Below are 26,295 nucleotides of genomic sequence, written 5' to 3'. Positions count from 1 at the left end.
TCGCGACATTGCTCCTAGCGTTGGTCGAGATCCAATGACTGTTAGCAGAACATGGAATCGGTGGGTTCAGGAGGGTAATACGGAACGCCGTGCCGGATTCCATCGGCCTCGTATCACTAGCAGTCGAAATGACAGGCACCTTATCCGCATGGCTGTAACGGATCGTGCAGCCACGTCTCGATCCCTGAGTCAACAGATTGGGACGTTTGCAAGACAACAACCATTTGCACGAACAGTTTGACGACTTTTGCAGCTGCATGTACTATCAGCTCGGAGACTATGGCTGCGGCTACCCTTGACGCTGCATCAGAGATAGGAGCGCCTGCGATGGTGTACTCAACGACGAACCTGGGTGCACGGATGGCAAAACGTCATTTTTTCGGATGAATCCAGGTTCTGTTTATAGCATCATGATGCTCGCATCCATGTTGGCGACATCGCGGTGAACGCACATTGGAAGCGTGTATTCGTCATCGCCATACTGGTATGGGGTGCCATAGGTTACACGTCTCGGTCACCTCTTGTTGGCATTGACGGCACTTTGAATAGTGGACGTTACATTTCAGATGTGTTACGACCCGTGGCTCTACCCTTCATTCGGTCCCTGCGAAACCCTACATTTCAGCAGGACAATGCACGACCGCATGTTGCAGGTCCTGTACGGGCCTTTCTGGATATAGAAAATGTTCGACTGCTTTCCTGGCCAGCTCATTCTCCAGATCTCTCACCAATTGAAAACGTCTGGTCAATGGTGGCCGAGCAACTGGCTCATCACACCACGCCAGTCAGTACTCTTGATGAACTGTGGTATCGTGTTGAAGCTGCATGGGCAGCTGTACCTGTACACGGCATCCAAGCTCTGATTGACTTAATACACAGGCGTATCAAGGCCGTTATTACGGCCCGAGGTGGTTGTTCTGGGTACTGATTTCTCAGGATCTATGCACCCAAATTTCATGAAAATGTAATCACATGTCAGTTCTAGTATAATATTTTTGTCCAACGAATACCAGTTTATCATCTGCATTTCTTCTTGGTGTAGAATTTTTAATGGCCAGTAGCGTAAATAGCAGCAAAAACTCCATTGTTGTAACGGGACGCTCAAAAAGTTACCGTGCGAAGGCCACACTAACACCTTGCTTACGTGTCGGTGTTTTATACCCTCATCGGAGTCACGCTGGGTTGCAAACGCGCTGCGGCACCGCCCTCAAACGGAAATTTTTCGATCGCCTCTTATACGTAAGCGGGCTGTGTAGATGGCAGCTGTGTGAACCTAGTGCACTGTTGCCTTATAAACTACGTTAGCAACAGACATATGTTCGGAAGTAGTCGATCTTTTATGATTCTACTTTGAGGAAGCCACACATTAGAAGTGACACTACGACAACAATGTACGTTTACAGTCGCGGGTTCAAATGGTTCAAATGGCTCTGAGCACTATGGGGCTTAAGAGCTATGGTCATCAGTCCTGTAGAACTTAGAACTATTTAAACCTAACTAACCTAAGGACATCACACAACAACCAGTCATCACGAGGCAGAGAAAATCCCTGACCCCCGCCAGGAATCGAACCCGGGAACCCGGGCGCGGGAAGCGAGAACGACAGTCGCGGGCAAAGAGGAGGTAGATGATAAGAACACAAGGGGAAGAGAACTCTCATATCTCTCCCCGTAAACCACCTTACTGACTTGTTCTTTTCGGACAGTTTAGCGCCTTGCAACGTTGGCGGGTGCCTGCCTAGCAACTCCGTCGGTACTGTGCTGATATAACGTAACTTCACATAGCCCATGTGAACTGCAATGTGATTGTTCTTACACGTGCGTTCTAAACAGCGAGCTAGTGCTGTGTGGATACTGCGAAGAGCCATTCCTCGGGTCTGCTACACTAGTAGCGTCAGTTTTGTTTGAACGTAGCGTTGATCAAATGAGACGGCTTTCATTTCAAAACAGTTAATCAGACTGAAGTACCGAGCGAGACGGCGTGATGGTTGAAACAGTGCTCTAGCGTTAAGGAGCAGTGGCGTTCGAATCTCCTACGGCTGGTCAGAAGTAGATTTTTCATGGTTTCAGTAGATCGCTTAAAGCAGTTGTAGGGATGGTTTCTTTAGAAGGGCACGGCACCTCTAATAACGTAGCCCTCGACCGGATATTAAAATCTGACAGTCCTTCATTCCCCAACCAAGGCAGATTAATGACAAATGTAGCTACGAACACTTTTTCTGTAACTTTGATAACTATCTTTGTGATCTTCTACACGGAGCGTATTCCTTGCAAGCCTGTTCGTCCCTGTATAACTATTTAAAACTACGACCATTTGAACCTACTTACTGCAGTTAAGCCTTGGTCTTTCCCTACAATTTGTATCCCCCGCACTTCCCAGCATTGCCAAATGAATGTAGGTTGCAATAGTTATGCAGAGATGAATAGGCTTGCTAGAGATACGCTAGCGTGGAGGGTTGTATCAAATCAGTCTTCGAACAAAAGACGACAGAAGACAACAACATGTGAATGTTTTACGCCAACTGAAGACCGGTGAAAATATAAAACGCTTCTTTGCATAAGTAAAGCTACTGCATGCAAAAAATTGCTGTGTTTTTGCAAGGTAATTCAATCTACAGGCACTGAACTCAACTATCATTATCAAGGATAAATTAGCGTTTGAGTTTGTCCTTTATATTCTACACAATAGCAGTATCCTAATCATAGTCCAACGCAGACGAACTGAGATTAAGACATGTTTTGATAAGACGCTGCAGCTCACTAACAACGAAATCATACAACCAACGGGTTACACATTGATGAAACAAATTCTGCTGAAATACGCTGCGCTTCTTAAGCGCTTATAGTAAATCTACATTCAAAGATTTACGAGCGTGTTGAATACCATACGAGAGTGCCAGCCGTCGCGCAGCGACGATAAGACGGCAGATTACAATTCTGTCCGTAGTGCGTTCAAGTATCTTCACATCTGTGTTTGCGAATCTTCCAATAGACTCATGGGCCGCTACAATTAATCGTGTTTCCGTGGAAAGGAACAATAATGATGATGACACTCATTGTAGTAGACCAATGGCGAGGTATAATAAGAAATCGTGGTAAGATTAACATTTATTTACCTATACTTTGACCCGCATATCGAAAATATAGTGTACCCCATTCAAAACAGGTACAGTCCTTCCTAATGTCATCACGATTCGCGCAAGAAAGTACCGATAAACAATTGGAAAGTTCATCACGATTCCCTATGAAATCTTGTTTATACCTGCCCACAAATGGACCAAAATGATGATTATTATTTTATTATTGTTGTTGTTGTTGTTGCTGTAACAGTTCCTTTCCGAAGAAATCAAGATTCATTGTAGTGAAAGAGTTGCTTTGTGGAAGGATAAAAAAAAAAGAAAATGACGTGACTCGACCACAGTACGTGCAGACTTCTAATCTGCCGCCTTGGCTGGTTACTCTATGCAGCTTCTCGAAGGCTACTGCTCTCGTATGGTATTCAACACGCTGCTAAAACTTGGCATCTCAATTTCTTGAAAACGCTTAAGAAGCGCACCACAGTAAAACAGGATTTGTTTAGTCGCCAAAGACGTCATTTGCTTAGCTATCATTGAGAAAACGTGCGCACGATAACCGTGCGAAAGGTGAGGAAAACTGTTGAGCAGTTAGGTCGCCAGCAGTGTTTTTCGCAGTGGTTCTATGATCGTGGTTGTGTAGACCGCCCGCGCTGCTTGTGTGTTGCAGGTAGCGCGGCAGGCGGCGAACTGAGGGGCAGCGAGGCGGGCAGATCGGTAGGCGTGCGGGACAGCCGACGGCGACGCCTGCCGCGCCCCCTGCGGCTCAGTGCGCATGCGCCGCGGGGCAGCAGCCCCAAGATGGCGGGCGTGCACCCTGCGCCAGCGGGTGACGACAGCTACTGAGTGCGCGCTGGCGGAAATGGCGAGCGAACGTGGATCGCGGGCCCGGAGATCGCCCGTTCACAGCCGGGAACGGCGCGGGGTAGGCCGTGGACGACGAGAGCAGCAGCCGCGACGCCGCGGAGCGACGCCCCGGCCGCCGGCGTCGGCATGAAGGGCGGAGTAGTGTCGTGTGGTGTGCCTCTGCCGCTACGACTGTGCAGTGAGTAGTGAGCCGCACCGGGAAATCAGCAGCCTCGCCGCTGCGGCAAGATCGCCGCCGGATCCAGGACTGCAGTGGCGACAGGAAAATTATAATATATATCGTCCGGGAGAACGGAAAGGGACTCGCACACGACGGAGGGAAACATGCAAAAGGAAAATAACACCAACTCTGGGGAGCACCAGCAATATGTTGGACCCTTCAGGCTGGAGAAAACACTCGGAAAAGGCCAAACAGGTAAGCGCAGTGTCAGTATTTCGTACGTAGTGCACCCCCGTGCGACGTTGCCAGCACACTGTTTCCCGGCGCTTTGCGACGTTCGGCGATGGGCGGAATGCTTCTCCGCCTGCCAGTTAGGCAATTCCGGCGTGCGCTGGTGCCAAGTGTGCTGCATTCCCGAGCCGCTGCAGGGGCCACATTGGGAAGCTATAATATTCACTCTAGAACGCCGATACTATTGAAAAGTACCTGCCTATTAGTTATATAAAGTGTTGTGTAATAGCTTCTACGATAGATGTTTACAACCCTGTTTAAGAAACGCAAAATGTCAATACAGCAATGTCTTAATTGCTGCCAGCGCGGAGAGAAGTAACGAAAAATAATAGTGGATTTCAGCTCGTCCCACATAGATGGTTCTCGACTCGACGATATGCAGCAGTACTGTGAATAACGACATTCGCTAGATATTCAGAATTACTTCTCATACGTTTTTATTCTTTAAAGCCTGCAATAAAACCGCCAGTGCTTATTTTTCCTGAGTTTCCTTCTATTATTGCCAAATAGATGCCGATTATTATCAGGACAGCCGCTATAGACTTTTACTGCGACAGACAAATAAGTACCGAGTGAAATATAACTGCTACCGTTTTGACATTCATTTATGCCTAATAGAAATGAATAGAAATGAAAAAAAAAATGAATAAATAAAGAGAAAGTTCGAGTTTATAGTAGGGTGGTAGACCTGCAAATTAGCTCAACGCGAAATATAGCCAGCACTTGATATGCACTGTTCTTCACCTCAGAATATCTTCATACCGTATTAGAAATTCTGAAAACATACATCCATAGTGAACAAATGCATTTCGGCCAACTACAATTCCTTGACCATCTGCTTTGTATCTTGTCATTTCCTTTCCACACATTCGTTTTCTTCTGTCTGGCAGAATTGTTCTTTCTATTTTGTATAAACAACAAACTTTTAATTGAGTTAGTTATGGATATTTACAAATTCCCACGCCGTAACCCATTGTGCCGAATATCGATAGGCTAAGAGCAGTTTACCAGAGAAACTGTGGAAACCTTTAATGATTCTCTCCTTAAAACATCTCAAGGTAATCAGACTGCATTGATTCCTTAAATGACGGTAGTGCTTTCTGAAATATTGTTCCCCATTACCTATTAGCTATATGCCGCAAAATATTAATTAAAATAGGAAGTTGTTGTATTTATATTAAAGAAGATTTTTGACAAGATGTAGAACAAATTTTTGACAAGCTCACAAAAACTCGCTGTAGTTCAGGAACCAAAATTTTAGCCTCATATATTGGTTAAAAATCACTTAACAAAGCAGGTGATGTAGCATATCCTAAAACCCACAAGTTATATTCCTCTCTTCCTTCTAGCCAGATCTAACATAAGAAAATCACAATTTTATCGTTAACATCTGAAAAGTTATCTCCATAGTGGACCGTATTCTTCACATCACAAATAACTGTTTGGAATCCTTAAGCATGAGGATTACAGCCATTGATATTTTCTCATCTTTCCAAAGCTTTTACTTGTATATATCACAATATGCCTACACTTCTATTGAATGTCTAACAGAGAGTAATATTTAATGTCTGACATCAAGCAAAGGCAGCAGCAGTTAACACCTGCCTCTCCAAATGTCCTGATGCCTCATGGCAAAACTTTTAAAGTCACAGGATTTTGCAGTTAGGGGTGGTTTGATATCTATGTAAAACATATGTAAAATGTGAGCCAATGTGTATCTGAACTTTGCCAACATGATGCATTTGCCATAAATATAAGCAGGCCTCTACCATTAATATTCATGTCATTTCTTTCGTTTTACATTGTAATATTTCCACTTAGTCCAAAATTTTGTACTAACTGATTACAGAAATTCAATAATCTGTCTGCAGAAACACTTAGCAAGCTAATTTCATTCAAGTCACTTCAGGTCTCAACAGCTTGCAAAAGGTAGTAATTCCACACAACACTAGATGCAGAAACAGTATTGTAACCATTGTTCCAGAACTCATTATATAAAGTGATCTCAGCTGGAAACATCTTATTCTCTAGGACTTCAGAGGACTATTCTTGACATCATTTTCCTTAAGGTAATTGCTCTAGCTTGGAGAAATAAATGTACTAAAGCCGTGTTGTTTTAACAACACAGTGAATTATGAATTATTTTGTAGATGTACACTGGATATAATTTCTGACACAAAACTTTCACAAAGGCAAAATTTTAGTATCAAAAGATTATCAAAAAATCAAACAGTTTGAATTCTTCTAACTGAATACATGTGAAAAGCCTTCTTGAAAGTATCACACATTTCACTCAGTGTGGCTTTCTTAACTGTGAGGATAATCTCCACTGTCTCTGCCACTGAACTCCAAAAGCATATTTACTTTCTTTATTTTGAATTTATTACACCTTGTGTTACATTTTTGGTGAATTCTCTGCATTCATAAAGAATGTTCTCAGTTCAGGAAAGGCCACTACATTGGCGTGAGACTGTGAACTTGATGCAACTAACAGTCCGAGTTTCTCAGCTTTCTAGTGCTGCATTCCTGTACATACACTTATGCATGTTATGACTCATAGAATGCTATGGACTCATAGTATGTTACCCTTCAACCTTTTTCTCAAGGTCTCCTCCCCCTTGGCTGTCCCTTCCTGGAGATCCAAATGGGGAACTAGTCCAGAATCTTTGCAGTTTAGAGATCATCATACTTTTCAGTTATAAGCCACAAATCCTGTTGGTACACTATATGTATGTTTAAGGAGCAGAGGTTTCCATTACCTTGTGCATTGTCGTACCGTTGAATATTACTGATTCTTTCGAGTGGCGGATTATGGTTCTAAATTCCGGGGATGCCTAGTCTTCCTAATGACCACCACACCTACTACTGTTACTACTAAGATAACAACAACAGCAACTGCTACTACTAATACTACCACTACTGTCATATTAATAAGAATTATAATAATAATAATGGCACTAACTTCTATTTACAAATGAACTGGTAAACTGGGCATTTGAGCATTGTCACTTGTAAAACAAGTTAACTTCATAATCCTTAACCCTCATCCTTCCCAAATCTTTTGACAATGTTGTCATACTATGTGTTTTGTCTTTGAAGTATTTGCAGTACTGGTTTTTCAGTTGAGGTACAAGCAAGAGCTGATAAATGATTCTGAGCTGCACTGTTCCTCAAATATATTTTTACACATTTAAGACAAAAAAAAACCTTCTTCCAACTGAAGCACTTGTTGCAGGAATGGTAGCATTTAGAAAAAATAGTTTGAAAGATTCTTGAAGAATATGGTCCATTTCATTTTCAGTCATTCTTTCAATTACATCTCCCAAACTTTATGTGCTGGGAAGAAAATATGGTCTCCACTTCTACATGCAAATGCAAGCAACTAAAGGATGCACCATACTTTTGAAATACTGAAACCACACCATCTATTGGGAAATGCTGAGCATAATTGGTGAAATGAGTAGTATCACTGAATTTAAGGAAGAGCTGTTGATTACAGTGTGAAAATCTTATTTCCAGTTGCATTACAATATTATCCAGTGCCTTAACTGTGTCTGTCTGTATTTTGACATCAATGAATTGCCAATGTATTCATCCATCATACCAGCTCTACTAATGGAAGCTTCAGGTTGCAGATTAACCAAACATGTCATGAAATTAAAACAATCTTAAGTTTCTTGTATGGGCTATGCACTATGAGACACCCTCATTGCAAAACTGTGCATCACTGATATTCTTTTGAAGAATTTTCAAAAGCATATGCTTTGACAAACAGAGAGAAGAAAAACACAGTCAAAGTCTATGGGGATAGTTTTGAAATCACAGAGTCTCTACTGACAATTTAACTCATTTAAAACCTCAATTATCTACAAATGGTTTTTAAGAATGACAGATGTTATTCTCATAGTACAGTTCCATCTCATTTCACTGTTGGGAGGAATTTGTTTACCAACAATACTGTCTAGAATTGTTGTTTGTTTGGAAGACTGGTGAAAGAAAGCAGGAATATCCTGGAGTGCAAAGGAAAAAATCCTTACTTGTTGTATACGAGAACAATTCTGGTGCAAAATTGAATCTAAGCAATGTGCCAGACAGTGAGTAGAAAGAGCTTGGGAAGCAATTTTATGGACCATAGCTTTAAAACCATTTAATTCTTCCACCAGACTGGAAGCACCATCACAAGTTTGTGACACCAGTTTGTTCTTCATACCATAATTCTGAAAAACGCCACACAGCACAGTGAATAAAGCACCAGTAGTTCTATCTTGGCTAACATCATGCAAATCAAGAAAATGTTTGTGAATGCACTGTTGCAGTCCACCAGCCACACAACAATAGAGCCACTGTGACTTGTCCAAAACACATTGTTTTGTCCACAATGCAGACATAAATGAGGTTCTACCCGAACTTGAATATATATATATATATATATATATATATATATATATATATATATATATATATATATATATATATATATATATATATATATTCAAATGTTGACTCATTTATACATTCAGTCAGTTCATTCTGTATATTTTTTGAAAATCCCAGAAATAGCCCATTTGCTTTCAGTATTATTTCAAATCTTTGCTTCTGCTTATGGCAAGTTTAAAAATGACTCAGAAAAATTCAAGATTCAGGGATTCTTCTGTCTCATCATGACCTTTGAAAGCCAGCTCCTAATTTCATGAAATACTTGTGACATCACTTAGAATTTTCATAATCTCTCTATTAGCTTTCACTACATTGTTGTGTCAAATTTTCATTGGTTTGTGATGTTCATTAAGTAGGTCTGAAAATCCAAACACTTCTTTGGATATTTCTTTAACTGAAATAAAACTACTGAGATGATCTTTAGAGGAAGCATGCCATGCACATCCTCTAGACAGATTCTTCATGTCACTGAAACTCTCAGCAGACAATACTGTTTTTCTTGTGCTTAAGAGCAAACATGGCCAGCAGAATAATTTTCTTTTTGTAGGACTAGCACATAACCACTTGTGCTGCTCATACAAGTTTGGAATGCAGATATATTGAATTTATCTGTCTGAAGAAGATGCGACACCAGTGTTGGACATCCTTTCTTCAAAATTTCATGTCACTGAGTTTCACATTTCCTCAAAAACAAAAGTTCATACAAGGAAGTAATGCTCAAAAGCATTACATCAGTACTTGTACAAGGTTGGACTTCATCCACATTTGTGACACATGGATTAACTAAAATAAGGGAAACCTAGAGAGGCAGCACCACAGCTCAGGCCTCCCATGTCATGGAGGTACACAGCAACATGGTTTAAGGCAGCTTGTACCCCCCTCTCCTGTTTCCAGCAGTGATATTGTAGCAGTGCACTACTCTCTGAAATAACTGGATTAATAGATTCATGTTGTACCCAGAAACCAAATCTTTATTATCACTTTGGTGAACACTAAGTTATTACAACAAGCAAATTACAAAGAACAAACAATAGTGGTGAACTTCTCATCTGTCTCAACTATCGTCGCAGTAGCCCCCCCCCCCCCCCCCCTCTTTTTGAATGTGGTGACTCTCTGGAGATCGTGGCTGCTGTTTCTTCTCTTCCAACTGTAAAAATCTTCTTCTGGAACTCTGGTATGCCTGGAACCTCTGGACACGTAGGATAAATGCAACTCCAGCAATGAAGAACACTTCTCTTCATTGTCCTGTTGTTGATCAAGGTGTCTCACTACGTACCACAGTCAGTGCCCATAGCCTTATTTGCTGTTCACATTACTGCAGTTGGTTGGCTGCTGAGGTGTCTGGAATGTAGGAGTGCCGAGGTAAAACTTTTCTTCCTGCTCGCATTCTGTATACAGCCTGAACTTCATGCTCAACTGGCTGCTTATCCTCCTTCTACTGATGCATCTGTGAACTACTTTTCTCCTTGCTTGTAAAGATCACTGTATTCTCAGATGTTAATGTCTCTCAACCTTGTCGATTGTTTGTGGTTCTGGGTATTGGAGGTTGCACTGTGTCCTCCTCCTGTGCCACAACGTAATGATTACCATAGCAAATGAATGTTTACAGGTGGTCTGGCTTGTGTCTACCCTCTTTGCTGTATGCTTTGTTTCACCTTCTGCTTTAAGTTAGGGCTAAGCTTTTGCACTTTGACTTATTCTCTACTGCTGGTGGCTTAGAAGGAACAATACAAGCTACTGTCTTTCTTGCTTGCTGACAAAACTGCATAAACGTTTGTTGTAAAAAATAATTACTGCTACTACTACTACTACTACTTCTAATACAGAAAACTGAGGAAGTCCAGCCTCGCTTGGCTCCTCTGATAGCTGCCATTAATTCTTGTGCCTTTTAGGGACAGTTTCCCACACCAAGGGCAAGAGAGTGCCCTGGACCTCTGTCCAATCCTCTGCCCTCTTTGACAAGGCTGCTGGCAATATGAAAGTGACTTCTTATGCTGGGTCCCTTCAACCAACGTTTCTGACAATTTTCATTCAGAATTTAAGCGGTTGTGTGGTCTGAACCTGGGATCCAGGATGTTCTAATTACCAGTCAAAGATGATTCCCTAGACCATGGATGTATTTCATGACATGTTTTGGTGAATTGTATGGGTATGCAACAAAAGTAAGTGAGTTGAGTGTCTCAATAGTCTTAAAATATAGACATATATCTGTCCTCTGAAAACCACGGTGAAGTGAATGGCAAAAAATATTTATCATAGCACTGTATTCCATTTACATACGGAACAAAGGATGAATGACATTTTAAGAATCCCTAAATGAGATATTATTCACATGTATTTTAACTAAAAAAACACTCAGTTTTCTCCATTGGCTTTATGTAGGTTTCTCTGAGCAGTAAACTATTCCTTTTTACTTTACACATTGAGCAGCTTCTTTTCTTTATTATTTTTCATTTGTATACAGCTTCTTCATGATCCATATTTGTTTCTTGTTATGGAAGTAGGCAGATTAATATTTATGACTATTCATATTTATTGTCAATATTTTCTGCTTAATGTGCTTTAGTTATTTACTTTATAAATTATTCTTCCATATTAACCTAATAATGTCTGTCTTATGTTTCATAATTTGCATGTCTTTCACTCCACTATTGATTATTCGTATTGCAGTGCCAAAGGTTTTCTTTCAGGTTTGCATTCAGTATTTATATCTACTCATTTTTATTGTCAATATTTTCCATTTGATGTGCTTTAGTTATTTAGTTTATGAATTATTCTTCCTGTATTAACCTAATAATGCCTGTCTTGTGTTTTATAATTTGTACGTCTTTCACTCCATTATTGATTATTGGTATTGCAGTACCAAAGGTTTTCTTTCAGTTTTGCATCACTTCCATTAAAATTTCTGTGGAATAATTTAAATGATTAAATGTAACTGTGTAAGTTATTGCCATTGAGTTTAATGTCTGCTACTGTCCTCAGCACATTTTTTGACATCCACCTCTATTCCTATATTATTTGTAGATTGCATTTTGATTGTAGAGGCTGTGCTGCCATAAGGGCATTGAAAGAAAATGCTTGGTGTAGCTTTTTCATCTGGCACATTGTCAACAACAACTTCAGTAAACTTTGCTGTCAAAATATTTTAATATTTGTTGGGCTTCTCTCCAGTTGAAAATTGCCAAGGTTTGCTATAAATATTAAAAGTTTACCCATAAGCACAAGTCTCACAGACTTATGGATGGAAACCCCATATTGTGCCAGGCACAGTACTATTATTGGCAAAGTGCTAGCAGTCGTAATATTGAATTTTGAAAAATGAAATAAAAGTTGTCCTAAACATGGTCCAGTCCAAAGCTACAGGCTGTGGTTGCTAGGCCCCTTCAGAAAAATTCCTATCACCAGCAAGATGCTTATGCTCATTAATATGGATAAACAAATCATAATAAGAAACTCGACAAATTTATATCACTTCACATTGATTCCTAACAAAATACGCTACTATCACCTCACCTTGTATATACTGCAAATGAAACTAATCTGGTTCACAATTCAGACACCTTTTAAATAATTGCAACTCATTTTATTGAATTAGCAAGAGAATAACTATATAACACAAATTACATTCTAGTTTCTTATCCATAAAAGGCTCTTGTTTTCCCATTTCCATTCTAAAAGTTACAGCATAACAAAATGGGCACAGAGCACAGAACTTCTACCACAATGCATGCTGACAGACAGTGGAAGCTAATTGTTATCTCTGCCACACTGAGTACACAAAAAGCATTTAAAATTATACTACAATGTCAGTTTAAAGAAAACAGCAGCTACATAATGTATTACTTACAACTCCATTTTAAGTGACCACAGCTTTTAAAAATGTTTGTCAAAAATTTAATCAATGGGAAGTCCAGTATGAATTATAACAGTATTACAAGAAGGATAAATTACTACTCAACATATAGTGGAGATGTTAACTTTGAGACAGGCACAACAAAAAGGACAGCTAAATAAGTAAGCTTCAGGCCAAAAGGCCTTCTTCTGAATTGAACTATGTACATACACAAATACTTGTAAACAGGGCTCACATGCACAAGTGACCACTGTCTCTGGCTGCCAAAGACAGGCTGCAAGCAACAGCGTATGGTGGAAGAAGCAGTCTGGGTGGTTGGGGTAATGAGGGGGCTGGGATGGGGAGTGGGAGGATAGCAAGGTAAGTGTGGGATACGGTAAAGTGCTCCTTATGGGAACATCCAGGGACAAGATGGTGTGAGGGTAAGGCAGCAAGGTGCAGTCAGGAGATTAGGTAGAGATTGGGGAAGTGGAAAAGAAGAGAAGTCAAAAGAGAAGTAAAATGACTGTGGGAGCATAGGTGGAGGAGAAGGCTGTATAGTGATGGAGTGAGAACAGGGAAAGTGATAGGTGATAATTAATTGAAACCCTCAGCTGCTGACAGGTGTTGTTGATATGCCTCGATGGGGACTACTGAAAATGTGTGCCCTGACTGGGACTTGAACCCGAGATCTCCTGCTTACATGACAGATGCTCTATCCATCTCAGCCACTTAGGACACAGATGAATAGCGTGACTGCAGGGATTTATCCTTGCATGCTTCCCATGAGACCCACATTCCGAACTGTCCACAATCTACATACGTAATGTACCTGATAGATATTTGGCCATCCACTCATTACTTGCGCACACTAAGATGACGATTCCCGTAAGACAGTTGAGAATGTGGGTCTCACTGGAAGTGTGCAAGGGATAAGTCCCTACAGTTGTGCTATTCATCTCTGTCCTTGATGTCTCAGATGGATAGAGCATCTGCCATGTAAGCAGGAGATCCCAGGTTTGAGTCCCAGTCGGGGCACAAATTTTCAGCTGTCCCCATCGAGGCATATCAACAACACCTGTCGGCAGCTGAGGGTTTCAATTAATTATCATTTATTCTAGAGAAGCCGCATGGTCATCAATGCTATCTGTTCTTTTGAGAACAGTTACTCTCTTCACATATAAGGTGATAGGTGGTTGAAGGACAATGACTAACAAAGGCCGAGGCCATGATAGTTATGGGAATTTAGGATATATCGCAGGGAGAGTTCCCACCTGTGAAATTCAGAAAAGCTGCTATTAGTAAGAAAAATCCAGATGCCACAGGCTGTGAAGCAGTCATTGAAATGAAGAATGGTGTGTTGGACAGTGTACTTAGCAACTGGGTGGTCCAGCTGTTTCTTGGCCACAGTTTGTTGGTGTCCATTCATGCAGACAGATAACTTACTGCATAAAAATTTCCCTTTACACTTGTGATGTGAAATTCGGATAAAATTCAATGCTTTCAATGAGATCCTCCAGTGTTTTCATCAGGGACTAAAACTGACTGTCGTGAACTGTTAAAGTTCTCACATTTTTTTCCCAGAGGAAGGCATCTGATAAGTTTGATTATGTCATGATGGCACTTATACATGTGATGCACTCTACGTAGAATGCACCACCTCTGTACATGCCATCATGATGTAATCCAGTCAATTGAATGCCAACCTGTGGGTATAAAACAGGGAACCTTGCTAATTCATGACTATCAGTTTCAGTCCCTGATGAAGATGGGGGATATCACTGAAAGATTGGAATTTAATCTGAATTTGACATTACAGGCAAACTGAGAATTTTTTATGCAATGACTCTCTCACAAAAAACTTCACTGGCAGACAACTTGTTGGTTGTCATGCTCATGTAGAATGCAGCACAATGGTTGCAGCTTATGTTTGTCTTGCATCTAGGTCTATTACAGGAATATGAGATATGAGGCAAGGTGTTGGGAGCAGGAGCTAACTAGGGATGGACAACAATACTCTGTAGGTGTTGTGGGCAGCAGAATACCACTGTGGGAAGAGTGGTAAGGACAATGGGAAAGACATTTCTCTTTTCAGGTTATGACAAATGGTAGTCGTCACCCTGAAAGAGAGTGTAATTCAGTTGCTTCATTCCTGGATGGTACTGAGTCACAAGGGAACTGCTCCTCTAAGGCCAGATGGCGAGACTTTGGGACCACTCAATTCACCCCCTATTAACTTTCCAGGATTTCTTAGCCTCAAATCTTGCCTCACCATCAGGCTACCTCAACATGGCCAGCTAACCTTACAGATAACTGCAATCCACAACCTAAAAATTGGTCCTGATCTTATAATCCCACTTACTGACAGAGGTTCCACCAACTACAAACCCTGCCTCAGTGATCTGATCCCAGAAATCCTGTAGGATACCCAGTCTCTCCTCAAATCCTTAGCTCCATACCAGGACCTCTTCTTGAAGTCTCCCTTTCTCCTTGCCCCTACCACTCACTGCACTCCTGTCTTCTACATACTTTTTTAAGTCCATAAATACAAACACCCAGAATGCCACATTGTGGCCATTTACTTTGCCCCCACTGAGAGAATCTCTGCTTTTGTCGACCAACACTTTCAGCCTATTACCCACAACCTACCCTCCTATATAAAAGACATCAAACATTTCCTCCAGCAATTCTCCACGCTTCTTGTTCCTTTACCACACAGTGTGTTGCTCATCACTGTTGATGGCACATCCCCTTTATGCTAACATCCTCAATTCCTACAGCCTTGCTGCTATTGAGCAGTACGTTTCCCAATACCCAACAGATTCCAAACCTGTGACTGCCTTCCTGGTCACCATGACCAACTATATCTTCAGGAACAATTACTTTTCCTTTGAAGGTATCACTTACAAAAAAAGTACAGAGTATGGAAATGGGCACCTGCATGACACCAGCCTATGCCAGCCATCTAGAGGAATCCTTCCCAACCCCAAGAATCCCAAACCTCTCACCTGGTTCAGCTGCACTGATGACATCATGATCTGGATTGATGGTGAGGACATCCTACCTACATTCCTCCAGTACCTCAACCCCCCCCCCCATTTGCTTCATCTGGTCCTCCTCAACCCAATAGGCCACCTTCCTTGATATTGACCTCCACCTCAAAGATGGTTACATCAGTACCTCTGTCCATATCAAACCTACCAACCACCCATTACATACAAGGAAGCCCCTTCCATACAGCCTAGATGCCCATGGCTGTTGCATCTGTAATGTTGAGCATCTCTCTTGCAATATACCGATGGTCTCATTGAGGTCTTTACAGACTGTAATTACCATCCCAAACTTGTACAGAAACAGATCTTCCATGTCTCATCTCTCCAGTCGCTCACCATCTCCTGATGTCCCACCATTCAGTCAGAGAAACGCATTCCCCTTGTGACTTAGTACCACCCAGGACTGGAGCAACTGAATCACATTCTCTGTCATGGTTACAACTACCTCTTGATGTGCCCTGAAATGAATAATGTTCTTTCTTTCCACTCCTCCAACAGTGGTATTTTGCTGTTCACTGAACCTACACAACGTCATCATCCATCCCTACTCAACCCCTGCTCCCATGCTGTTCCCCTCATGGCTTGTATCCTTGTAACATACCTGTCCCATACATCTTCCCATTATCACCTTTTCCAGTCCAGTCACAGGATTCAGCTGTTCCATCAATGGCAGGGCTACCTGTGAAACCAGTCATGTGATCTACAAACTAAGCTGCAAACTCTGTGATGGATTCTACTTTGACATGACAACCAACAAGCAGTCTGTCTGCATGAGTGGCCACCAACAAACTGTGAAAACAGCTGGACCACCCAGTTGCTGAGCATGCTGTCCAACACAACATTCTTAATTTCGGTGACTGCTTCATAGCCTGTGCCATCTGGATCCTTCTTACCAACACCAGCTTTTCTGAATTGTACAATCAGGAATTCTCCCTTCAGTGTAGCCTATGTTCCCATAACCCTCCCAGTATGAACCTTCATTAGTCTCTGTCCATCACCCTCCTATGCCCCTCCCTGTTCTCACTCCATCGCTACAAAGCCTTCTATCCACCTATGCCCCACAGTCTTTTTATTTCTCCTCATCCCTGTATGCTCTCACAAACAGCGCTTTACTATTCCCCACTCTCACCATGCTATCCGTCCCCCTCCCCACTCCAGCCCCCTCTTTACTTACACCACCCAGATTGTTTAACTCATTGTGTGCTGTTGCTTGCAGTCTGGCCTCAATAGCCAGGGACAGAGTAATGTGTGTAGTTTTGTTTGCTTGAATGTGATTATGTATGTTGTCTAATTCAGAAGAAGGCCGTTGGGCCAAAAGCTTACTTCTTTAAAAATTTGTTCTGCCGATCTGCATCAACATCTCCTCTGTATGGTAAACCGCAATCTATGCTTTTGATAATTTTGCCAAAAAATTCATATTGTTTACATTAATCTTCGGTACAACATCATTCTACCAACAGTGGCTAAATATGAGCCTTTTAAAGAGATTCATTTTTCAGGGAATACAATGTGATTGCTTTATTTTATCTACTTCTACATCAACTGATTAATTAGTGATGTCAGTATGTTTTAGTTCTGTTAAATACAATGTACATTTCAAGCAAATAGGTACATTACTGCTCAAGCTTCCATGTTCTGCTCTTCCAAGTATTTGGGGTGGGGGCAATTGTATCAGTGGTCTGACTTTTGTGAGAGTGCTGTTGTCATCCTATCACTGCTTTTAGATCTGAGAGACATTTCTAATCAATACTGTAGCCTACCGATTTAATGTACTAGTGTCTCCCATCTTAAAGGAGGGGAGGTGATTAATTCTTTTTTCTGAGACCCATATGTATCCATTGTTGTTAGTAATTTAAAAGAGAGTCATACAAGGAATTACATGACTTACAACAAAATTGAAATTTTATTACATTCTCATCTTACAATATTACCATGTTTTGTGTCTTGGATATTTTTGAATATATGCTGAAAATTTATTATTCGCTGCTCTTAGGTCTGGTTAAACTTGGTGTTCACTGTGTTATGGGCAAGAAGGTAGCTATCAAAATCATCAACAGAGAGAAACTGAGTGAGTCCGTGCTTATGAAGGTAAGCAAACAAATATAGTAATTCTACTGATATACTTCAGTCACAACTGTGGTGTGGTGTAAGCATTATTCTTGTAGTTGCTATATGCCATCAGCACCAGTAATATTTTAAGTTTTTCCACTTTGTGATTGGGGTCCTCTTTCTATCACAGATAGACAGTTCATGGCAGTTATTATGCAACAATCTCTGATATATATATATTTTTTAGTTGTTCTTAGTAATTTGACCAGTTCCTCAGCAGCCACAAGCATTTGTGGTGTATGTGAATCTCTTCTGACTGATATAGTTTATTAGTATTGTACAAACATTTCAAGTTTAACCAATATTCTTATTTATACTGTGATAGTATTCTGTCTTAAGTCTGTCACTTTTCCTAATTCATAGTCCTACAGTATCACCTGTGTTAAGTAAGCAAGTAGTACACAAACTATTTATAGGCATATGTGAAACACCAAAGTAACTTTTTGCATGCTTGGAATGAATTTGAATGAAAAATAATACACCAAATTGGTCTTGTGCAAAGTTATGATCTCTGTAACATTCAAATTTTACAGACATTTAGCTTCGTGCAACCACTAAAAGCATCATATGATCAACAAAACATCCACACAACAGTACTTACAGAAAAGTTATTGTTCCTACAGTAGTTTATGATCAAAGTAATACAACGTAACATGTTTATCAGTGGATTGTGTATGTGTGTATGTATGTTTTAAAATATAAGTAAGAGTAAACCTAAACTGATATTTCAACAAAGTAAACAGAGCAATAACTTGTATTATGATAAATATTTCATAATTAAAACACTAATGTTTTTCTTATTTATCTTTCTGTGAAGGTCAAATCTGTTAACAGTTGGGGGAAACTGACATTTCAAATCACTACTGAAAGTATAGGGAGTGACATGAATCGTTTTTACATTTCAGGCACAAGTTTCACATTTTCAAAAATGGCTCTTTTTTTTTTTTTTTTTTTTTTTTTTTTTTTTTTTTTTTTTTTTTTTGTGTGTGTGTGTCCCAGGCTATGTCCAGCACCTTAGACTGTAGGTACCCAAAGGAAAACTTTGCATGGATTGAAGTCAGTTGAGTGGACATCAAACAGAGAGACTGAATTACCAGGGAACAGTTCTGTATAAACCATGGGAAAGTTATTTATGGCACTCCCTTGAATAATACAACAGAGTAAAAGGTGAACTCAGGAGTACTAGGCCTAATGCGTGAAGTAGACAACAGTGGGGAAAGTATAATTTACAGAAGTATACATTTTAATGTTAGATGACACTTCATTAGATAGACTAATAATGCCTGCTGCTACAGTAAATAAGGTCTTCATGAGTATGTTCCATCCTGGAAGTACATGAAGTTATACACCACAAAATTTTTGTGGATTTTTTCAGTGCTACATGAGAACTATTCAATTCACCTACAGAAAAGTACAAAATGGTAGTTTGGTTCTTACCTGTCACAACTACTTGTTACACCCTGTGGACATAATTATCAACAAAAGTTCAACATTCATAGTAAATTCTTACTTGAAGGGAAGGGGTAACAATAGCAATAATAATCACAATTTTACTAACTTATGGGATCTTGTCCAAAATAAATATGACTTACCTTGCAGTTCTGTGTATTTATATGACATGTTTAATTAATTATGGTTATGATTGATTTGAGTCTACAGACATCCACTCCACAAAAAAAAGTTTGTGCCTTTCGTTTTCCAAGGCCTCAGCCATTTAGCCTGTAGTATGTGTGATTACATCTGTAGAAAGACTGCTTCTCCACTGCCACTGACAAGAAAAACTCCCCATCACACCTTCCACAGATTTAATGGTAAGATGGCCCAGTGGACAGTCCATCAAAAACTGAACACAGGTCAAGCATGAAAACAGCCAGGAGCTGTACTGAACTATGATAAAAGAAGCAAAATCAGAAAATGTATGAACCAAGCTCAACCTAAGCAGCACTTAGTAAGTTTCAAGAGTCAAATGGTTGTGTGGTCACAGTGTTCAACTGCAAAGTGGGAGATCTGTGTTTGAACCTCCCTTGTGCTCCCCCCCCCCCCCCCTTTCTTTTTTCCAACAAAATTATGAATTGACTGTCTGGCCACTGACAGGTCTGTTTGCTGTAGTCAGATTTGTGTCTGCATTGTGGTGCAATGTCCATTTGCAACAGCAAGGTGTAAGGAAGGGACCTCCAGATTTACGTTCCTCCTATTTGTTTTAGACATGTACCACATGTTACGAATCATGCCTTCCATTTTGAAAATTTTTGCTCTTGATTTACTTTGTTGTAACTTAATTCACATCCATTTATTTGTTGTTTTATTTTCTGTGAGAGATCTGTGTGTCATCTCACCTGATATCACCATTCGTTTCATTTGCTTATGATGGTAATACTTTCTTTCCACATTATTCATATTGTATTACCAACACATAGTATGACAACTGTCAACGCTGCAGAGGGACGACAGACATGCAATAGCTGGGTGGTCAGTTCATAACTTTGTGGGGGGAAGAAAAAGAAGAAATGAGGTACAAGGGAATTAGAATATGGGTTTTCTGCTTTGCAGTCCAACACCATGACTATACAACCACAATGATGTGACTCTTAAGATTTGCTCTTAGGCTTGGACCATTCATTGCTTCTATTTTGCTTCTTTTTTCACAGCTCAGTACTCTTCTTCCTGTTTTCATGCTGGATCCACATTCAGTTTTTGACAGACTATACAGTAGGCCACTTTACTACTAAATCTGAGAGGGTGTGATCGAGTGTTTTCCTCATGAGTTGACAGAGCTAACTGAAACATCTCACCATATGACATATTTCTAGGTGAAAAACAATCATAACTAATACATTATGGCATATATTAGTTATGAAAGCAGTCGTTTTTTCATTCCTTGTATGTTACTTTTGTAATTGGTTTTGTAGCACTAAGTTTCAGTAAAACAAGTTTTATTGTAAAATCTAAACTGAAAATGAATTTATTATTTAAATCCAAAGTTTTGACCTCATATGCCCTTATAATGGTTATTGTCTTTCTTTATTTCACAGTAAAGTTACTCCTTTTTCATAAGGCTTATTTTTTCATCCCTTATTCCCCTCAAATCTAAACTGCCAGATTTTCACAACTAAGTAGGTAGAGCTAAACATTTTCTTGAGAAATTTTTATGTTCATTACAGAGTATGAAACAAGAGAGAAAATCAGATTATATGAAATGGTGACTGACACATGTGATGATAATTAAAGCAGATATTGCATATTCCTAGTGCACCATATGTTACTGTCTTACTTACATTACTTTAAGCAAACCATAGTCACAGTCACTGTATTTAGTTACATTTTAATTATCAGGAAAAACTGTTTTATTAATCAAAGTTATTCTAATAAAATTTGTCACACTTTTTAAAATATTCCAAGCTATTAAGTCATGGTAAGATTAATTTATTTTTGAAACTCACTATCTCATCCACATCTGCAGAGGACATATTCAAGGAGGGGGCATTATGGGAGAGAAAAGGGGGTGGAGAGAAGGGGTTTGTAGCTGTTTCAAAGGTGTGATGTACACCATGGTTAGCTACAGACAAGTAAAATATAATTTCTGCATGCTCCTGCAGCTGTTGTCAGTTGCTGTCATTCAGTACTGCTATCACCCCTTCCTGGAAGATGTACACATCTTCTTCAGGAATTGAAACCAGATACCATTCAGTTTCACATCTCATTATTACAATTAAATTTATTTGGACATTTAGTAATTTCTATGGCCTCTCTGTACAGCCTTTGCTATCTACTTTGATGGTATCCTCAAAGATCACAAGGGCAACTGTAGAGTGGGAGAGGCACTCAGTCAGCCATTGTGAAACATGCTTTTCACTCAGAAGATTCTTGGATTCAGTTTAGTAAGGCTTGTGTACTATCATCCACAAGCAGACACTATGAAACATTTTATCATGTTTTGATCACCCTTGGCATGCTCTCTGCAAGATGATCAGGGCACTTATGCTCAAGCAACAGCTCCAGTGTCAATCCTCCAGATGAGGCGACATCCTGCAGTGTCACACTACAGGTTTTGACTAGTCACAATCACATTCAGTCTTTCAAGTTGATAATGTATGGTCACAATGTGCCACCTCAAAAAAGCACACACACCAACTATGCAGATGATGAGGGTAGTCCAGAATTTTTGAGCAGTTTATATGAATATGAAACAGTCATAAATCAGTGTAATCAATTATATCTTCAGCCTGCTTTGAGATTTTGTTTTGGAGGCAACCACAGTTCCCAGTGTATTCTATGTTTGTACCTTCAAAGATTTAACTTATATGTATTCCTCTTTCAGGTGTCAGCTGCAGTTTATAAATTAGTTGTCAGTGCAAATACCATGCTGTAATGATTATTTTGTCATTTTAGGTTGAGAGAGAGATTGCCATTATGAAGCTGATTGACCATCCACATGTTCTTGGTCTGTCTGATGTCTATGAAAACAAGAAATACCTGTAAGTAATGAAAATAAAGAGAAGATATATTTTGTTTCAAGTTTTGCAAATCATATCACTATCATGTTAGTTCTATCAAAGTACAAATGCAGTGGTAGATATTTATTTTACTAATATTTTTAATCTAACACACTAGCCTCTTAACTGACATCAAATAACCATAACTTTCTACATTAAACATATTTATTAACAGTAATAATTATGGGGATCATGGAGTAATATTTATATTTTTGGTAACAGCATAATTTAGAATTTGCAGTACCTATCAACAACATTAATCACAAAAGCATCTGCAAAGCAAGAAAGTCAGAGACTTGATGAAATTTTCTTGTGTACGCTCACAAACATATATATTTTTTGAAATTATAACAATAATCAGGACTTTAGAAAGATCTGTCTCTGCAATACTGAAAATTAAGACGTTGTGTTGGTGTAGCACCTGGAAACTGTTCTATTTTATGTCCTTACTTTTTCAGGGTAGTGTCACTTTTTCTTCCAGGATTACAGTAATCATCCTTTACACATGGCATAAGACGCAGTTTCATAGCTATTAGGCTTTAATTTATTCCAGTAACAATTTCATTTTTCCATACAGCTTATCACATAATTTAATTTATCAATAAAAATAATTGGCTTTTCTTTTAAAATGTAATATAATTGGACTAATAAAAAATCAACTCACCAAGTGGCGTCAGGAGAAAACATCCAGAGTGAAATTTTTACTCTGCAGTGCAGTGCAGGTAAAAAACTTTCTGGCAGACTAAAATTGTGTGTTGGACCAAGACTCAAACTCAAGACTTTTACATTTCATAGGCAAGTGCTCTACTGACTGAGCTATCCAAGCACAATTCACAACCCCTTCTCAGAGCTTCACTTCCACCAGCACCTTGTCCCCTACCTTTCGAACTTCATAGAAGTCCTCCTGCGAAACTTGCAAGACCATCACTCCTGGAAAAGGTCCTGGGTTTGAGTCTTGGCCCAGTACACAGTTTCAATCCTCCAGGAAGTTTATATCAGCACTCAATCTGGCACAGAGTGAAAATTTCACTATGGAAACGTCCCCCCGCCTGTGGCTAAAACCTGTATCTGCAGTACCCTTTCTTCCAGGGCTAATAATCTTGAAAGTTTTGCAGGAGACCTGTGAAGTTTGGAAGGTAGGAGATGATGTACTGGAAGAAGTAGAGCTGTGAGGCTGGACCATGAGTTGTTTTGACAGCTCAATCAGTGGAGCACTTGCTCATGAAAGGCAGAGGTCCCAAGTCCGAGTTTCGGTCTGGCCCACGGTCTTAATCTGCCAATAAGTTTCAGCAGAAAACATATATTTAGAGTAAATAAATGTGCAGGCTTTTGGAGCCAGTGGCTCCACCTACTGGGAAAAGGGCTGAAGGGGAAGGAAGAGGGATGAAGGAAAAGGACTGGCGAGGTTTAGGAAATGGGGAGAATTCGGAAAAGTCATCCAGAACCCTGTCTCGGGGGAGACTTACCTGACAGGATGAGAATACATAATATTGCTCTTGCGGCAATCAACACTTCTTATGTAACCCTCTTGTCATTCTTTGTTGTCATCTATATTGAGCAAACTGTCTCTGTTTTCACATTAAGAGTGATTTTGCTCAATTTACCTGTACTATCTGTATTAACCAACCTCTCGTTCCTACGTCTTTTCTAGTAATGATATCATATATTAAAAACAAAGATTCCAAGACTTACCAAGCGGGAAAGCGCCGGCAGACAGGCACATGAACAAAACACACAAACACACACACAGAATTACGAGCTTTCGCAACTGGCAGTTGCTTCATCAGGAAAGAGGGAAGGAGAGGGAAAAATGAAAGGATGTGGGTTTTAAGGGAGAGGGTAAGGAGTCATTCCAATCCCGGGAGCGGAAAGACTTCCCTTAGGGAAAAAAAAGGACAGGTGTATACTCGCACACACACGCACATATCCATCCGCACATACACAGACACAAGCAGACATATTTAAAGGCAAAGAGTAAGGGCAGAGATGTCAGTCGAGGCGGAAGTACAAAGGCAAAGAAGTTGTTGAAAGACAGGTGAGGTATGAGCGGCGGCAACTTGAAATTAGCGGAGGTTGAGGCCTGGCGGATATCGAGAAGAGAGGATATACTGAAGGGCGAGTTCCCATCTCCGGAGTTCGGATAGGTTGGTGTTGGTGGGAAGTATCCAGATAACTCGGACGGTGTAACACTGTGCCAAGATGTGCTGGCCGTGCATCAAGGCATGTTTAGCCACAGGGTGATCCTCATTACCAACAAACACTGTCTGCCTGTGTCCATTCATGCGAATGGACAGTTTGTTGCTGGTCATTCCCACATAGAAAGCATCACAGTGCAGGCAGGTCAGTTGGTAAATCACGTGGGTGCTTTCACATGTGGCTCTCCCTTTGATCGTGTACACCTTCCGGGTTACAGGACTGGAGTAGGTGGTGGTGGGAGGGTGCATAGGACAGGTTTTACACCGGGGGCGGTTGCAAGGGTAGGAGCCAGAGGGTAGGGGAGGTGGTTTGGGGATTTCATAGGGATGAACCAAGAGGTTACGAAGGTTAGGTGGACGGCGGAAAGACACTCTTGGTGGAGTGGGGAGGATTTCATGAAGGATGGATCTCATTTCAGGGCAGGATTTTAGGAAGTAGTATCCCTGCTGGAGAGCCACATTCAAGGTCTGATCCAGTCCCGGGAAGTATTCTGTTACAAGTGGGGCACTTTTGGGGTTCTTCTGTGAGAGGTTCTGGGTTTGAGGGGATGAGGAAGTGGCTCTGGTTATCTGCTTCTGTACCAGGTTGGGAGGGTAGTTGCGGGATGCGAAAGCTGTTTTCAGGTTGTTGGTGTAATGGTCGAGGGATTCAGGATTGGAGCAGATTCGTTTGCCACGAAGGCCTAGGCTGTAGGGAAGGGACCGTTTGATATGGAATGGGTGGCAGCTGTCATAATGGAGGTACTGTTGCTTGTTGGTGGGTTTGATGTGGACGGATGTGCGCAGCTGGCCATTGGACAGATGGAGGTCAACGTCTAGGAAAGTGGCATGGGATTTGGAGTAGGACCAGGTGAATCTGATGGAACCAAAGGAGTTGAGGTTGGAGAGGAAATTCTGGAGTTGTTCTTCACTGTGAGTCCAGATCATGAAGATGTCATCAATAAATCTGTACCAAACTTTGGGTTGGCAGGCTTGGGTAACCAAGAAGGCTTCCTCTAAGCGACCCATAAATAGGTTGGCATACGAGGGGGCCATCCTGGTACCCATGGCTGTTCCCTTTAATTGTTGGTATGTCTGGCCTTCAAAAGTGAAGAAGTTGTGGGTCAGGATGAAGCTGGCTAAGGTGACGAGGAAAGAGGTTTTAGGTAGGGTGGCAGGTGATCGGCATGAAAGGAAGTGCTCCATTGCAGCGAGGCCCTGGACGTGCGGGATATTTGTGTATAGGGAAGTGGCATCAATGGTTACAAGGATGGTTTCCGGGGGTAACAGACTGGGTACGGATTCCAGGCGTTCGAGAAAGTGGTTGGTGTCTTTGATGAAGGATGGGAGACTGCATGTAATGGGTTGAAGGTGTTGATCTACGTAGGCAGATCTGCGCACTTATATGAGTCCACTGTTATTTATGAATTTGCATGTAGCACTTCATTTATGGTTTTTCACTGATTTATTTGCAAATTTGACAGCACTTCTCTTCCTGACCTGTCACTTACTTTGGTTCTATCTTATTATTTCATTTTTTGGAGCATTTGTTTCTCACCAAACAATACTGATTGACTGTTACTGCTATTTCCAGTATCCTTTCATTTCCCAAGAACAGTAGATTCCATTTTTTCCACTGATTTCCTCTTTCTGTTTGCTGTGTTTTTAAACTTTTGTCTGTTTTCATGTCTTTTCCATGACATTTCCCTTGCAATTTATTGTTGTAAATTTTTACTGTCATATTTTTTTGTATCTTATAGCCCACTTTTCTAACAAGAAATTCACACCCACTCTTCTGTACTTGGG

The 26,295-nt window shown here is 40.6% G+C and overlaps 1 protein-coding gene across 2 annotated transcripts in view; it reads left to right on the top strand.

The window, feature by feature from the left end:
- Positions 1-26,295, top strand: part of LOC126284412 (serine/threonine-protein kinase BRSK2) — a 1,848,446-nt gene that overhangs the window by 1,642,923 nt on the left and 179,228 nt on the right. For both annotated transcript variants that reach the window (XM_049983324.1, XM_049983325.1), the window contains 3 exons: positions 3,744-4,355; positions 17,707-17,801; positions 22,212-22,297. In XM_049983324.1, the coding sequence (XP_049839281.1) occupies positions 4,265-4,355; positions 17,707-17,801; positions 22,212-22,297 (272 nt within the window). In that variant the 5' untranslated portion in view covers positions 3,744-4,264. The remainder of the gene's footprint in view (positions 1-3,743; positions 4,356-17,706; positions 17,802-22,211; positions 22,298-26,295) is intronic.

Source organism: Schistocerca gregaria, chromosome 8 (assembly GCF_023897955.1).
Source record: "Schistocerca gregaria isolate iqSchGreg1 chromosome 8, iqSchGreg1.2, whole genome shotgun sequence".
NCBI classification, from domain to species: Eukaryota; Metazoa; Arthropoda; class Insecta; order Orthoptera; family Acrididae; genus Schistocerca; species Schistocerca gregaria.
This window is presented reverse-complemented; position numbering and strand designations above follow the sequence as displayed.